Source organism: Palaemon carinicauda, chromosome 5 (assembly GCF_036898095.1).
Source record: "Palaemon carinicauda isolate YSFRI2023 chromosome 5, ASM3689809v2, whole genome shotgun sequence".
NCBI classification, from domain to species: Eukaryota; Metazoa; Arthropoda; class Malacostraca; order Decapoda; family Palaemonidae; genus Palaemon; species Palaemon carinicauda.
The window spans coordinates 192,961,569-192,978,370 of NC_090729.1; the positions used below are offsets into that span (position 1 = coordinate 192,961,569).

General features: G+C 40.6%; 1 protein-coding gene across 1 annotated transcript in view; it reads right to left on the bottom strand.

The window, feature by feature from the left end:
• Window positions 1-224: 224 nt before the first annotated feature.
• The window catches only part of LOC137641696 (uncharacterized), a 76,255-nt gene continuing 59,677 nt past the window's right edge, over window positions 225-16,802 (bottom strand). The window contains exon 12 of the mRNA XM_068374503.1: window positions 225-4,572. Within this exon, the coding sequence (XP_068230604.1) occupies window positions 4,547-4,572 (26 nt within the window). The 3' untranslated portion in view covers window positions 225-4,546. The remainder of the gene's footprint in view (window positions 4,573-16,802) is intronic.

The window sequence follows — 16,802 nt, forward strand, 5'->3', positions numbered from 1 at the left end:
ATGTTCATATTGCCGACTCTCACTCACAGATGGAAGTGGGTTATCGGTGAAGGAAAGAAGCAAGTCATTTATAGTTAACATTACAGACACTCGCATAGTCTAGATTATTGGTAATAAACCATCTCAAAACATATTTTGAAATACGGTACCCAAGATTAGTTTTTTATTATATAACCACAACACCAAATAGCAAGGTTTGAATTTTTTCAACTAAGAAAAATAAAATTAATTATATAACCACAACACCAAATAACTAAGTTTGAATTGTTTTAACTAAGAAAAATAAAATTAATTAAAGCCCAAAATACTAGACCAAATTCCCAGCGTCCACCATAAGACCTTCAGCCCAAAAATCCTGATAAACAAATAAGGACTCTTAAGATGTTTAACAAAAATGATTCTTGTACATAATTAATCTACCACCAAAAGCCTTTCCGATGAAAGAATACTGCCGAAATTAAGGGATGTAATTGTACTTCCAATACCATAAACCCTGATCTTCTAGCCTTTTATTAGACTTGTGCTGATTCTCTGTGAGCTTCCGTGTCCAAACTTTTTACAAGAGAAGATATTGCTTATTTGGACAGAGGATGACTTGGAATACCAATCCCCTATAAAAATTTAGGAACAATGCCTCTAATGGTAGTAATTTTGTCCAAATTACTGTATACTGAAAGGCTCTTACCCGACAAAGAAATCTATTTTCTAATGTGGTGAACTCTTATCCTAAAATTATTTTTTGCTATGAAAAGCTTACTTTATATTAGAAGATAAGTGTTTGTAGTTTACTTATGAATTTATCCGATACCAATATCAACATAATAACTATTTCATCCGTGAGATCTTTAATCAGAAGATTTTCCTGAGGTTCAAAATTCAAACCTTCCAGGTATTGTAAAACTACATTTAAATCAAAAGAATAGGCCTGACTACTGAAGGTCCGCCAATACTAAAATCTCTAAATACATCTGCTACCATACCTGAAAAGGATAGAATTAATCCCAGATGCTTGAGTAAAGAATTGAGCTTGGATCTATATCTCTTAATGGCTGAAATTGAAAGTAAAAATCTAACATTATTCAAACTAGTTACCGTATAGTTGTCAATACATTTCTAGAATCCAGATTTGACCAATCTTGTAACAGAATATCTACCTTGCATGGTAAGGGATCAAGAATTGGTGAACTAAATACTTCTAGCATTTTGTTCAGTGATGTAACACTTCTACATTTGCTTGATTTCACAATTTCCAAATTATTAGACATATTGACAGGATGTAGACACCATTCATTTGGAAGAATCTGACTTTTCCTCCTTAACCAACTTGCTAAGCTTTTTTCCAAGAATAGTGAGGGACAAGGGTTAGTCCTCTTAAATTTGTCCATGTTAATAGCACCTCTGATATCAAGTACGGGATTCGTGACTTTGTCCCCGCATTGATTCTGTATGTAGGCCTGTAGTCTCACCTAAAAATACCGCAATGGTCTTCTCTTCCAGCAGTGTTACCTGGTCCTGAAGAGCTTTTAATTTTGGTAGATTTTAGCAATTAATAAGAAGAGTTGTCTTTGGCCGCAACCTTGACATAAGTATAAGATTTACTTGTGCTCCATTCTTCTTGCAAACAGAGAAGGGACCAGGATTTTCATTTACAAGCAATCTTCCTGGATTAACCACCTGCAATCATCCAACCAACTTCACTGGAACTGAGATTGTGTCCAGATAGAGTATTTTTCCAATGTAGATCTAAGATGAAATTGGGAAATCCCCATCTTCAGGAATCCCATCAGAATGAATTACTCCAAAGAAGTCGTTGTCCCTAGGTCTCACTAACTTCCAAACTAACAAAGACTTCAACCTCCTAAACTTATTCAACAATAGAAGAAGACTGAATTAGAATCCTTTTCTCCAATAGTAAAAGCAAAAAAAGAAGTTACTATTATCATTCCCTTTTGAGTTAGAACCAGAGGGGGGACTTCTCCCAAGCTTTCCCGTAACCTTAGCAACCACACTTGCTGATCCAGAATCCTTTCCAATGAATCGCTTAAATATAGCAAATCATTTAGATATAAAAGAACTCTTAGCCTCAGAACCCACTAATAAACCTAAATTTAAACAATCCGGAGTCAGGGTCAGTTGACTATTCTAAAGTGGACATTAAGACAAATGATCTATGGCTTGAACAAACCATCGATGGTTGCCAGTAACAGCTAGATTATCTTATTACTTTATTAGAGGCGTAATTCTACTGAAGGGAAGAAAACAGGATTTTTTTAGTTTAAGAGTAAATGTCAAGAAAATCAAGCTTCTGGAGTGAAGGAACATCAGAGCAGGTTCATAAAAATAATTTGCCATTCCTTCAATACCTTACGGTATTTGTAATTAATCATTTAAAGAATGGATTTACGAGTAAAATCTATTAATTCTTTGTAAACTAAAAGTACTTTCCATGCAGGTGCAATCTACTGGACAGGCGTTACAACAAAACCCACGCAAGGGGTGAGACAAGTTACTGCACAACTCGGGCAATCGGAGTGACTTCAATCCTTTTACTGGAATAAAGACAATTTGATCTGATGGCTGAAAATGATCCAAGTAAGAGTATGAGAATCTGCTCCTTAACCTTCAACAGTTTGTCTTCTTAAAAACCACCCTACTCTCAAATGGAATAAAAAATTATTAAAATACTTTCAATCTATGTAATGGACACTAAGTCCAACAAAACCTCTTGTCCTTAGCATTTTCCTATTTCTTAAATACTTTCCATTATACTATAAAAAAGCAAAGATTAAAATATATTCTACAACCAGCAATTATCAAAACTTTGTATTTCTTGCCATTTAATACTTAGCTATCAATATACATGCAAGGTCAAAACTGCATACACAAATCATATTGTTATTTTTATTTAGCTTAAATAAAAAATAAAGAAACCTGAATAATGTACTATCAAATAAAGTAACACGCACAACAAAAAATACATCTACCAAAAGTAGCACCACAGGCCTTATTGCATATACAGTAATACAAAAAACTGAATTATAATCATAAAATTTGTTTCCATATTCACCCGATGTTACATATCGCTTTTCTCTGGAAGCTTGGTTTTATCAGTACTTACCCCTGAAACTGAAAAAAAATATCCAATTTTCTTTCTGTTCACGACTTATGCATCTAGTAAAGGAGGCAAATTACTGCTTAATGTCAAGAAGCGAGGCTCAGGCAAGCCACAGAACCTTTGTCTTTTTAGTCTCGAAGTCAAAACTAATCCCCCTCATCGTAACAACACCTCAAGTCAGTTGGGAGGACTGTAGGCATGTATATGAACATCAGGTGATATTAGAAATAAATTCTATTATTAAAATTCCAGTTACCGGTAGTTCTAAAAATCTCCCCTGACATTCATATTGCTAACTCCCACAATCCGATATGCCATTTATAGTTTTAAATAATACTGTACAATTTATCAAAATTCTAGATTCCACCAGCAGTTTAAATCATTGGTAACAGCTCAACTAAAAAACACAAACAGTGAAATACGAGACTTCTTCAAGTCTTACTTTTTAGATATATATTTCATCAAAACTGGGTATTAACTCTTCATGAAACCCTGAAAAGTTCTCAAATAACTACATGAAATTTTGAGGAAAATAATTTTCTCCAACTATGGAAATTTTTCTGAAAAAATCATGAATTCCAAAAAAGTGTACGGACGATCCATTCAGTGGGCATGGAACAGATTTTCTACACAAAATACCTGAACTGTCGCCATATTTGTGCGAGTAAACGGACTACTCGCCAAATAATTACATAAAATTGCATTTGAATTTCAAAATCCAGGGAAAAATTACTAGAGCCATAGTCAACTAAGCATTATATCGGTTCCATAGGCTAAACTGCTGTGACCTTTAAGAAAATGACAAATTTAAACGTTTTGTAATATAAAACCTTGTAGCTAATTATCAAGGACTGAAATGCGAGTCTTTAACATTCAACACACAAAGAATAAAATGAGTACAAAACCCAAAATGTTATAATAAACATACAGTATCTGCAGTAATTGTCTGATTACTAGAAACCTACACATCTTATACCGTAAGTTCTTTTCTCTGCATCAGTACTAGGAGGCACCATTTAAAAAAACTTCTAATATTGGAGGGTATACACCTACTAATGTACAGTATTATCTCCTAAACCCTAAGCCCATCTTTTGTTCATTTTAAACTATTTATTTCCTGTGATTCTTACTTTGCCATAATTCAAATTTAATTTACATCTTCTGCATTAGAATATTACAAATAAAACAATTCAAAATGTCATGAAATGTCTGTAAAAACATTATTTGCAGCCTATTAAAACTTCCAAGATCAGAAAGACTGCCTTCCAATTTGTTAGATAACTAGATTTTTCTTTATAATTCTCTAATCTGTTGGACCATAATATCCAGTAGACTTCCATATTTTTCTACAACGCTGAACCCTTTCCACTAACAATACGGATGAATGGGTAATTTTCTTGGCTTTCCGGTGTGCTGTATCAACAGCACCTTTCATGAAGAACTTCCAGAACCTTTGGCTGTAAAGAAATTAAGCTTTTAATTACATAAACATCACATATTAACATCATTACCAACAAAAAAATGAAATAGACACCAATTATAAAATTTACCTTAATATATTTACAATAAGACATTTTATGGAAATAGTTTTGCAAACAGTTCATTACACAGCAAACTTTCATCCCCAGATTCAACCATTGCTAGGTGTATAGCAAAGAAATTATCTTCAAGCTCCCCTACATTGTATTTAATGAAAACAAGAAAAAATGTAGGGATAAAAATTATAACTATAATTTGTAAAGCGATGAAATATTAGGTCATATTTATTAGCTATCACCAGAATTATAATCCAATGCTGTCTCTTGCTTTTCCTCTATCATAAGACTAAAGGATGCAGGAAGGAGTGGATCCAGTTATTTAAAAATCTCTTACCATAATTTTGAGCAAATCTGCACACAAGAAATGCTACACTGCTGTTTGCCAGCCACAATAGCACTATCATACTTTTGTACTGCACCATAATGCCTGAATTCTATGACATAAAAAAAGTATGAAAAAATGAAAATGGGAATTCCAGCAAGACTATGAAAATGCCCATTAAAATGGAGGCACATTATAATTTTTCTAAAATACAAGGAATAGGAAATTTGAATAAAAATTCTTTGTAGAGAATTGGTACATACGATTAAAAACTTACGTTAAATAATCAATTACAGCAGAACTCACTACCTTTATAAGCAAGGAATGGGTTCTATATTCCCCTTACTTAAGTGGGAACTTGCAAAAGATAATTGGTATCAATGACCTTCGATGCCAGGATGCCAGAGAACTTCGAATCATTCATTGCAAAAGATAAACCGTAAGCATAAAGTCTGCAGCAGCACGATTAAGTAATTCATTTGCAACTTTTCATCAATAAATACCTGGTTGAAAATACTTGATCTAGCTCATGATATGACACCTGATAACCCAGAAATTTTACGAAATTAATGGATGACTTTCCCTCATAGTATCTTGATATGCAGCACTATCCAAAGATCATAATCCATACCTTTGGCCCTTACAATAAAGAGAGGTCTGAAAATGTGCAAATGCTTTTTTCCAATTTATATTTCATATGCTCCCTTAGTTGATAATTAAACAAGTTCTAATACTTCCTTTGTTGAATAATTATGATCCTCAGTATGTTTTCAAATTCTTCATCAATTGTATCCAAATGCCTATCAAAATAACCTCTCTTGCAATTCAAAACATTTTTTTTATTTACCCATCAATTCTGGCGAGTCTTCAATGTCCTTCACAACTATCTATCATCTAAGTGACATGTCCTCGATGTGGGCTGTCAATTGCTTTCACCTGGTCCTGTCTCTAGCTCTCTGTATAAATTATCCAGCTGTTACTTACTTATTTACATCTTCCAGTTAGCTGTCCCAAAAACTTTTTCCATTGCTGGCCTCTTACTCTTGCCCCCTCTATCTTTACCCGAAGGCACAAAAGTTTGATCTTTTCCCTTCTCATCGCATGCCTTCACAACTATCAGTCCATAAACCTTCAACATGCAACGATTATTTATGGTCGTCTTCATTCATTTATGGCAGATTTAACAAGTCTGTGACTAGTTGCTACTAAGGATGAGGTTGACATCTATTGCTCTTTTGTTGTGGTAAAAACAAGGCAGGTCTATGTAACTCTCCCAATCTTAAGGATGAGGTTGACATCTATTGCTCTTTTGTTGAGGTAAAAAACAAGGCAGGTCTATGTAACTCTCCCAATCTTAAGGATGAGGTTGACATCTATTGCTCTTTTGTTGTGGTAAAAAACAAGGCAGGTCTATGTAACTCTCCCAATCTTAAGGATGAGGTTGACATCCATTGCTCTTTTGTGGTAAAAAAACAAGGCTGGTCTATGTAACTCTCCCAATCTTGAGTGTAGGCAGATAAAAATAAAACCTCAATCTTCTCCTGTCCATACAACAGTCCCTTCGAATACATGCAAAATTGGTTTGAAACCTAGTACAAAGCATGAAATTTTTCATTACTATATGGAACCCATATAATACAGTTAAGTATATTTCTATTACTGAGATTCCCGTATGGTATTGTTCCTTTTTTAATTACTGTATAGTACTTTATGAAAAAATAAAGAACAACCATGTTAAGTTAATCTAACAAAGTCTAGGCTTATTGGATCATATAAACAAGGAAAATAATGATATCTAACTCTTCCTTTGCAAGATGATCCACCATTTCCAGAGGGATATAATTAATATGCACATAATTTTACCCTTGTAAAATAATAAGGGTTATCTACCATCCTTCTTGCAGTAAAAATTGAAGATATCACAAATTTTTAAGTAATTTGTATTTTTCCTAACATACTTACCTAGAACTACCTTCTTAGGAGTTACTGGTAACTCTACCTAACCGACCACCTTTTTGTATAGTTTACCCTCTTTCCGTTTTCTAAGGGGTCAACCTCAGGCGGTGTGATATGTGCCCTGAGGCGACCCGGGGTCGGGCAGCGTGCTAGCTCAGGTAGAATCGCCAGTAAGTTTCTGGTCGCGACGCGATAAACATCACGCCGCGCTCTCTCTTACCTTGTGCGACCCTTTGTGTCCCCCGATCCTTTGTGCTTACCGTATACTGATTAAGTTATAACATGTATGTGAGAATAAAAATGCAGTAAATGATGTAGGCTGTGATTAAAAGCACTAGTCTATGAATTTCCAGATGAGACTTTTGTACAATGTCTGTCCCTTTTCAATTCATCACGATGTTGCAAAAGATGTATAACTTTGGTGATTTTTTCGGGTGACTATTACACTGCAATCCACTAAAGCAGCAACCATACTCCATAATTTTGTCTGGAGCCTTTGTAGGGTGACGGCCAGATCCCGTAGAAAACGGGAATATTCTGAACTGTGGCCGTAGTTCTAAAAACGATTTTGGCGGGAGAAGCTAACTTAAAAAAACCCACTTAACCTATGCTAAAAGCCATATCCTTACCCAGGGGGGCTTTGCCCCCCCACCCCCCCCTTACACAACAGTTTCCTTACCTACGAGTACAACGGGAGAAGCTAACTTAAAAAACCCACCTAACCTAAGCTAAAAGCACAACATATTTAAGATCCGTAGACCATTTCCAAACGTTTTTACTCTATACAAGATAACAGTCGGAGCGATAATAAGCAAATTAGGACGCTTGGCCGTAGCGCTACAAACTACCCTTTTGTCTTAAGAATCTGTGCAACCTGAAACATTTCGCCAAGTTGGTAATCACACCAACTTTGCGAATTGTTCCAGTGGGCGATAACTATAAACCCATAAAAAACCAGTAACCTGCAAACTACTAAAGTAAGAAGTTTTATAGTATTTATGCAAGGTAAAATGAATGCTCATGCAGCGTAAAAACCATAACTTTATCTGGTGCACTTAATATAGACAAACTGAATGAGGTCATATGGTGTCACTCAAAATTATTAAAAACACTTCTGTAGGCATTGTGTACCACACCTTGGATGGCCAGATATGGTACACATCGCTCCAAACGATCTCAGAAATTACTGTATGCGTCATGTACCAGACGTGGATGCAGGGCAACAAAAATCTCCATCTCTCTAACAGTACTTGTTGGAGAATTGGTAATGTTACTCCTTTATGTAAATGTGTTTGTGGTAGTTCAAGTCCAACTGATTACTGCCCAATTTCCATAACTCCCATATTATCTAAGTTTATGAATGTCTTTTGGCAAAATGTCTAAATAGGTTTGCGGAAGACAATCACCTGTTCCCTAGTTTGCCATTTGGCTTTCGTAAAGGACTTGGAACATGTGATGCCCTTCTTTTAATCTCCAATGCTGTACATAAATCCCTTGATTGTGGTCAGGAAGTTTGTATGATTGGCCTTGATTTTAGTGCTGCCTTTGACAGTGTTAATCATGAGGCCCTTCTTTTCAAACTTAAACAGTTGGGAGAGGGTGGGTCTTTTTTTCATATAATTATTGAATGTCTAATAATAGGTCACAAAAAGTAGTTGTTGATGGGCACCATAGTGAGTATAGGAATGTGATGTTTGGTGTTCCTCAGGGTAGTGTTCTTGGCCCATTACTTTTCATACTATTTACACATGACATGTGGTTTGGCCTAGAAAATAAGCTTGTTACGTATGCAGGTAATACTACTCCCTTTGAATCAATCCCATCTCCTGAATGTAGAACTTGGGTTGCTGAATCCCTCAATAGAGATCTAGCTAAAATTAGTCCATGGTACAAATCATGGGGAATGAAGTTGAATCCTAACTAAACTCAAAAGTATGATTGTAATTAGGTAGAAGACAGTTGCTTCTCAACACCCAGATCTCATCACTGATAATGTTTGACTCTTCAAATTTTAGGTGTTATTCTTGACAGCAAATTTACTTTAGAGAAACACAGGTCTGCGTCTTCTTCATTTGCACATAAAATTGCTTTACGGAGTCTTAAGATTTTCGGTGATCAATCTATTCTGAATTGTTTTAATTCATTTATTCTACCTTGTTTCAATTATTGTTCTTCTGTCTGGTCTTCAGATGCCCATTCTTATCTTAATTTGTTGGACAGAAACTTAGAGTATTAAATTTCTTATTCCTGCTCTAGATATTAATCTCTGGCTCAGTTGTTCAATTAGTTTGTTATGCTTAGTGCATAAAATTATGTTATTTTCATTAGTAAAATAAATTTTTGAATATACTTACCCGATAATCATGTAGCTGTCAACTCCGTTGCCCGACAGAATTCTACGGAAGGGATACGCCAGCGATCACTATACAAGAAGGGGGTGTACTCACCAGCGCCACCTGTGGCCAGGTACTGCAGTACTTCTTGTTGACACCACTTCAATTTTTCCTCGATCCACTGGTTCTCTATGGGGAGGAAGGGTGGGTCAATTAAATCATGATTATCGGGTAAGTATATTCAAAAATTTATTTTACTAATGAAAATAACATTTTTCAATATTAATCTTACCCGATAATCATGTAGCTGATTCACACCCAGGGAGGTGGGTGAAAACCAGTGTACATGTATATCAAGAAGCTAAGTATCCCGTATTTCATATTATCAGTTATTCAAAATAACAATGAAATAATAAGTACCTGGTAAGGAAGTCGACTTGAACCATTACTCTGCCTTTAATAAGTTCGTCTTCCTTACTGAGCGCAGCGTTCCTCTTAGGAGGCTGAACAACCCTAAGGTGCTGAAGTATAAAGGGCTGCAACCCATACTAAAGGACCTCTACACAACCTCTAACCTAGGCGCTTCTCAAGAACGAATTGACCACCCGCCAAATCAACTAGGATGCGGAAGGCTTCTAGCCTACCGTAACAACCCAAAAACAACAATAAAAGCATTCAAGAGAAAGGTTAAAAAAGGTTATGGGATTAAGGGAATGTAGTGGCTGAGCCCTCACCTACTACTGCACTCGCTGCTACGAATGGTCCCAGGGTGTAGCAGTTCTCGTAAAGAGACTGGACATCTTTGAGATAAAATGATGCAAACACTGACTTGCTCCTCCAAAAGGTTGCATCCATAATACTCTGCAGAGAACGGTTCTGTTTAAAGGCCATCGAAGTAGCTACAGCTCTCACTTCGTGGGTCCTTACCTTCAGCAAAGCAAGGTCTTCATCCTTCATGTGAGAATGAGCTTCTCTAATCAGAAGCCTTATATAATACGAAACTGCATTTTTGGACATAGGCATCGAAGGTTTCTTGATGGCACACCATAAGGCCTCTGATTGTCCTCGTAAAGGTTTTGACCTTTTAAGATAGTATTTTAGAGCTCTGACAGGGCAAAGAACTCTCTCTAGCTCGCTACCCACCATGTTGGAAAGGCTAGGAATATCGAACGATCTAGGCCAAGGACGTGAAGGAAGTTCATTTTTTGCTAAAAATCCGAGCTGTAAGGAACATGTTGCTGATTCGGATGTGAATCCTATGTTCCTGCTGAAGGCGTGAACCTCACTAACTCTTTTGGCTGTTGCAAGGCAGACGAGGAAAAGAGTTTTGAGAGTAAGGTCTTTGAAAGAAGCTGACTGGAGAGGTTCAAACCTAGGAGACATAAGGAACCTTAAGACTACGTCTAGATTCCAGCCTGGAGTGGACAATCGACGTTCTTTAGAAGTCTCGAAAGATTTAAGGATGTCTTGTAGATCCTTGTTGGAGGAAAGATCCAAACCTCTGTGGCGGAGAACTGAAGCCAACATACTTCTGTACCCTTTGATCGTAGGAGCCGAAAGAGATCTAACATTCCTAAGATGTAACAGGAAGTCAGCGACTTGGGTTACAGAGGTATTGGTAGAGGAAACTGCATTGGCTCTGCACCAGCCTCGGAAGACTTCCCACTTGGATTGATAGACTCTACGAGTGGATATCCTCCTTGCTCTGGCAATCGCTCTGGCCGCCTCCTTCGAAAAGCCTCTAGCTCTAGCGAGTCTTTCGACAGTCTGAAGGCAGTCAGACGAAGAGCGTGGAGGTTTGGGTGTACCTTCTTTACGTGAGGTTGACGTAGAAGGTCCACTCTTAGAGGGAGAGTCCTGGGAACGTCGACCAGCCATTGTAGTACCTCTGTGAACCATTCTCTTGCAGGCCAAAGGGGAGCAACCAGCGTCAGCCGTGTCCCTTCGTGAGAGACGAACTTCTGAATGACTCTGTTGATGATCTTGAACGGCGGGAATGCATATAGCTCGAGATGGGACCAATCCAGCAGAAAAGCATCCACGTGAACTGCTGCTGGGTCTGGAACTGGGGAACAGTACAAAGGGAGCCTCTTGGTCATGGAGGTGGCGAACAGATCTATCGTTGGCTGACCCCACAAGGTCCAAAGTCTGTTGCACACGCTCTTGTGAAGGGTCCATTCCGTGGGGATGACTTGATCTTTCCTGCTGAGGCGATCTGCCGAGACGTTCATATTGCCCTGAATGCACCTCGTTACCAGTGAGAGGTTTAGATTTCTTGACCAAATGAGGAGGTCCCTTGCTATCTCGTACAGCTTCCTCGAATGGGTCCCTCCCTGCTTGGAGATGTATGCCAAGGCTGTGGTATTGTCGGAGTTCACCTCCACCACCTTGTTTAGCAGGAGGGACTTGAAGTTCATTAAAGCCAGATGAACTGCCAGCAACTCCTTGCAGTTGATGTGAAGCGTTTCCTGTTCCTTGTTCCATGTTCCCGAGCATTCCTGTCCGTCCAAGGTCACGCCCCAGCCTGAGTCTGATGCGTCCGAATAGAGATGAAGGTTGGGGGTCTGAACTGCTAACGATAGACCCTCCTTGAGAAGGATGTTGGTCTTCCACCACATGAGAGTAGTCTTCATCTCTTTGGTAACAGGAATAGAGACCGCTTCGAGCGTCATATTCTTGTCCCAGTGAGCTGCTAGATGGAATTGAAGGGGGCGGAGGTTGAGTCTCCCTAACTCGGTGAACAGGGCTAACGATGACAGGGTCCCTGTTAGACTCATCCACTGTCTCACCGAGCATCTGTTCCTCTTCAGCATGCTCAGAATGCACTCTAGGGCTTGGCTGATTCTTGGGGCCGACGGAAAAGCCCGAAAAGCTTGACTCCGAATCTCCATTCCCAGGTAAACGATGGTTTGGGAAGGAATAAGTTGGGACTTTTCTAAGTTGACCAAAAGACCCAGTTCCTTGATCAAGTCCAAAGTCCAGTTGAGACTCTCCAGACAGCGACGACTTGTGGGGGCTCTTAACAGCCAGTCGTCTAAATAAAGGGAGGCTCTGATGTCCGCCAAGTGGAGGAATTTCGCAATATTCCTCATCAGTCGCGTAAACACCATAGGCGCCGTGCTTAGGCCAAAACACAGGGCTCTGAATTGGTACACAACCTTTCCAAAAACGAATCTCAGGAAAGGTTGGGAGTCTGGATGAATAGGAACGTGAAAGTAGGCGTCTTTCAGATCCAACGAGACCATCCAGTCCTCCTGCCTGACCGCTGCTAGGACCGACTTCGTCGTCTCCATAGTGAACGTCTGCTTGGTGACATAAGCATTGAGCGCACTGACGTCCAGCACCGGTCTCCAACCTCCTGTCTTTTTGGCCACCAGAAAGAGACGGTTGTAGAAGCCCGGGGATTGATGGTCCCGGACTATCACCACTGCCTCCTTCTGTAACAGGAGCGACACCTCTTGGTGTAACGCTAGCCTCTTGTCCTTTTCCTTGTAGTTGGGAGAGAGGTTGATGGGAGAAGTGGTCAGAGGGGGATTGCGGCAGAATGGTATCCTGTAACCCTCCCTTAGCCACTTGACAGACTGGGCGTCTGCACCTCTTCTTTCCCAAGCTTGCCAGAAGATCTTGAGTCTGGCTCCTACTGCTGTCTGGAGAGGAGGAGAGTCAATGTTTGCCTTTCAAAGGCTTGGGACCTTTCTTGGACCTGCCCCTGAAACCGTCTGAACGGGTACTTCCTCGGCTGGGGGCTCTGCCACGAAAGGGCGGAATAAATCTTGTAGCAGGAGTATCGGCCACTGGGGTGCGGTAAGTTCTAGGAACCGAAGGAGCAACCTTAGCCTTACGTGCTGAAGAGGCCACAAGGTCATGAGTGTCCTTCTGAATAAGGGCCGCAGACAATTCCTTGATAAGGTCCTCAGGAAACAGGAACTTAGAAAGCGGAGCAAAAAGTAACTGAGACCTTTGACAAGAGGTGATACCAGTGGAAAGGAAGGTGCAAAGTTGTTCCCTTTTCTTGAGTACTCCCGAAACAAACATGGAGGCAAGTTCGCCGGAACCATCGCGAATTGCTTTATCCATACAGGACATTATAAGCATGGCCGAGTCCTTGTCGGATGGGGCAGTCTTCTTGCTCAAGGCCCCCAGGCACCAGTCGAGAAAATTAAAAATCTCAAAGGCGCGAAAGACTCCCTTTAAGAAGTGGTCTAAGTCAGAAAAGGTCCAGCAGACCTTAGAGCGCCTCATAGCCGACCTTCGTGGAGAGTCAACCAAACTTGAGAAGTCAGCCTGGGCAGAGGCAGGGATTCCCAAGCCTGGTTCCTCTCCTGTGGCATACCATACGCCCGCCTTAGAAGTCAGCTTAGTAGGAGGAAACATGAATGACGTCTTCCCTAGTTGCTGCTTGGACTGTAACCACTCCCCTAACATTCTCAAAGCTCTCTTAGAAGATCTAGCGAAGACGAGCTTAGTGTAGGCAGACTTAACAGTTTGCATGCCTAGAGAAAACTCTGATGGAGGAGAGCGAGGGGTAGCAGAAACAAAGTGATCCGGGTAAACTTCTCTGAAAAGAGCCAGGACCTTTCGAAAGTCAATGGAGGGTGGTAACGACTTGGGTTCCTCCACGTCAGAAGAGGGATCATCCAGGTGCGCAGCTTCCTCTTCAGAAACCTCATCACCTGAGTGTTGAGAAGCGAGAGGTAAAGTTACAGCGGTATGCTGAACGGCAGAATCCTGACAAGCGGGTGCATATACACTTGCGGATTCATCCTCAAGTCTCTGTTGAAGAGGATGAGGGCTGGTAATGACAAAGTCATGAGGCTGGGAAGAAGGAGGCTCTGCGGGAGTCTGGGGAGCAAGCGTGGTGAGAGGCGACTGTAGTAAAACCTGAGGTTCAGGCTGCAAAGACTGCTCAAGCTGAGGAGAAAGAGGTAGATGCATGCGTTGAGGTGGCTGACTCATTGCATGAGGTTCCTGTCTCAAGAGTTGCGCTTGCTTCAAGGGTTGAGGTGGCTGCGCAGTAAGAGGTTCCTGACTCACGAGTTGAGGTTCTTGAGGTGGGTGCTGCGAGAGTTGAGGTGGCGGCTGCGCAGAAAGAGGCTCCTGTCTCACGAGTTGAGGTTCTTGAGGTGTTTGCCTCGAGAGTTGAGGTTCTCGCCTCGAGGAAAGTGGAGGTATCAGCTGCGAGAGCTGAGGTGGCTGCCTCAAGGATGGCAGAGGTTGTCGTACCTCAAGAGGTTGCTGCCTCGAGGATGGTCTTACTGCAAGAAACTCTTGCCTCAAAGGAAGAGGAGGTTGTAAGGCATAAGACTCCTGTCCCCATTGTTGAGGAGGTTGCCGCGAGGTAAGAGGTTCCTGCCTCAAGGAAGGTGGAGGCTGCAGCACAACGCTGGTAGCTGGCAACTCCCAACGCGGTAGCTCACGCATGGAGGTAGCTTGAGGAACCTCAACTTCGTACGTCTGGCAGACTGGACTGCGTAGAGGAGGAGGAGCGCTCGCAGGAGAAGGTGTAACCTTCTCTGCCTGAAACTCTCGCATCAATACCGCAAGCTGCGACTGCATAGACTGCAGCAAAGCCATCTTGGGATCAACAGACGTTGAGGTCTGTTGAGGCAGAGCCTTAACAGAAGTTGAGGTCTGTTGAGGCATCGCCTTACCTCTCTTAGGAGGCGTGCAGTCACCTGATGACTGCGGCGAGTCAGAGCTAGCCCAATGACTACATCCGGGCTGTGCGGTCTGGACTTTGCGCTTAAGAGGTCTTGAGACCTGAGTCCAGCGTTTTCTCCCCGAAAATTCTTCTGCAGACGAGGAAAATAAGGGCTCAATCGTCTGAGAGTGGAAGTGACGATCTCTGTAAGATACGCCCGCAACCACCGAGGATACTGCTGTGCGCCGATCAAGGCCTGCCGAACCCTTTTGCCCTTCGACATTGCTTCTCCCCTGGGCTTGGGAGCTTGCAAGAGGTCCCGGACTGGGAGGACGACTGGCACGCACAGAAGTACCCTCACGCACAACACTGACACTGACACTAGCACTCGGCACAGCACTGGCACTACCACTTCCCACTGCACTTTTCACCTTAAGTTCCTTGACGTCTGCCAAGAGGAACTTGTGGTCACTCACTACCGATTCCACTTTATCACCTAAAGCCTGAATGGCACGTAAAACATCAGACATATCAGGCTGAGCACAAATAGTAGGATCGGGGGTAGCCACTACAGGGGGAGGAAAAGGTTGAGGATCATGGGGTGAGGAATAAAGTGAAGAGCGAGCCGAACTCCTCCTAACTCTCTCTCTCTCTAACTTAGTGGTATACTTGAGGAGTCGAACAAAATCAAGTTCCGAAAGTCCGGCGCATTCCTCACATCGATCTTCCAACTGACAGGATTTTCCCCTACAGTCGGAACAAACGGTGTGAGGATCAACCGAGGCCTTCGGAATACGCCTAATACAAGTCCTACATCGTCTTTGGGGAGGAGCTTGAGAAAGGTCGGACATCTTGAATCAAAGAACAGTCAAGGGGGAATTCCAATTAAAGCAAAATATCGTTACCATTAATCAAAACAATCTAAAAGCTATCTAAGCTAAAAGACAAGTTTCCTGTATAGCGAAAGCTGAAATCTTAGAGCAATACTTCACCAAAAACCGTGAAAAAGACTCCAAAATTAAGAGCGTATCCATGAATGTCTTGCCGGAAGCACGACAGAGGAAAAATTGAAGTGGTGTCAACAAGAAGTACTGCAGTACCTGGCCACAGGTGGCACTGGTGAGTACACCCCCTTCTTGTATAGTGATCGCTGGCGTATCCCTTCCGTAGAATTCTGTCGGGCAACGGAGTTGACAGCTACATGATTATCGGGTAAGATTAATATTGAAAATTTCCTAATTCTAACTATCCTTTACATTCAGATCTTCCCGGATAGTACAGTACCACCCAGTTCATAATACTAACTATGCAGTTAATTCTAATAGGCCCTCTCCATCGAGGCTCAATCCTACACAGTACTCTCAAAGTTTTATTCCAGCTTTGACCAAGTTGTGGAGTGATCTTCCTAATCAGGTAGTTGAATTGGTAGAACTTCAAAAGTTCAAACTTGCTGCAAATATTTTTATGTTGAACAGGCTAACAAAAGTCTTTTTATAGTTTATATATAAAAGATCTGTTTTAACGTTGTTACTGTTCTTAAAATATTCAATTTTAATTGTTTATTACTTTTTATAGTTTATTTATTTCCTTAATTCATTTCCTCACTGGGGTATTTTCACTTTAGCAACTAGGGTTGTAGCTTAGCTAGTAGTAGTAGTAATAATAATAACAATAATAATAATAATAATAACTATTCTTGTTTTGAATTATTTGTTTTCTACACATCCTAGTCACTTCTAAAGGAAATTTATTTTTGCCATGTACAAAATGTCCAAATCCAATTTTTTTTACTCAAACAGATACGATTGTAGTTATAATTTTGCAATCTACCGTGGAATGATTACAGAATAACAATATCACTTCAATGAATAAATTTTTTTTTTAAACATAAAATCAC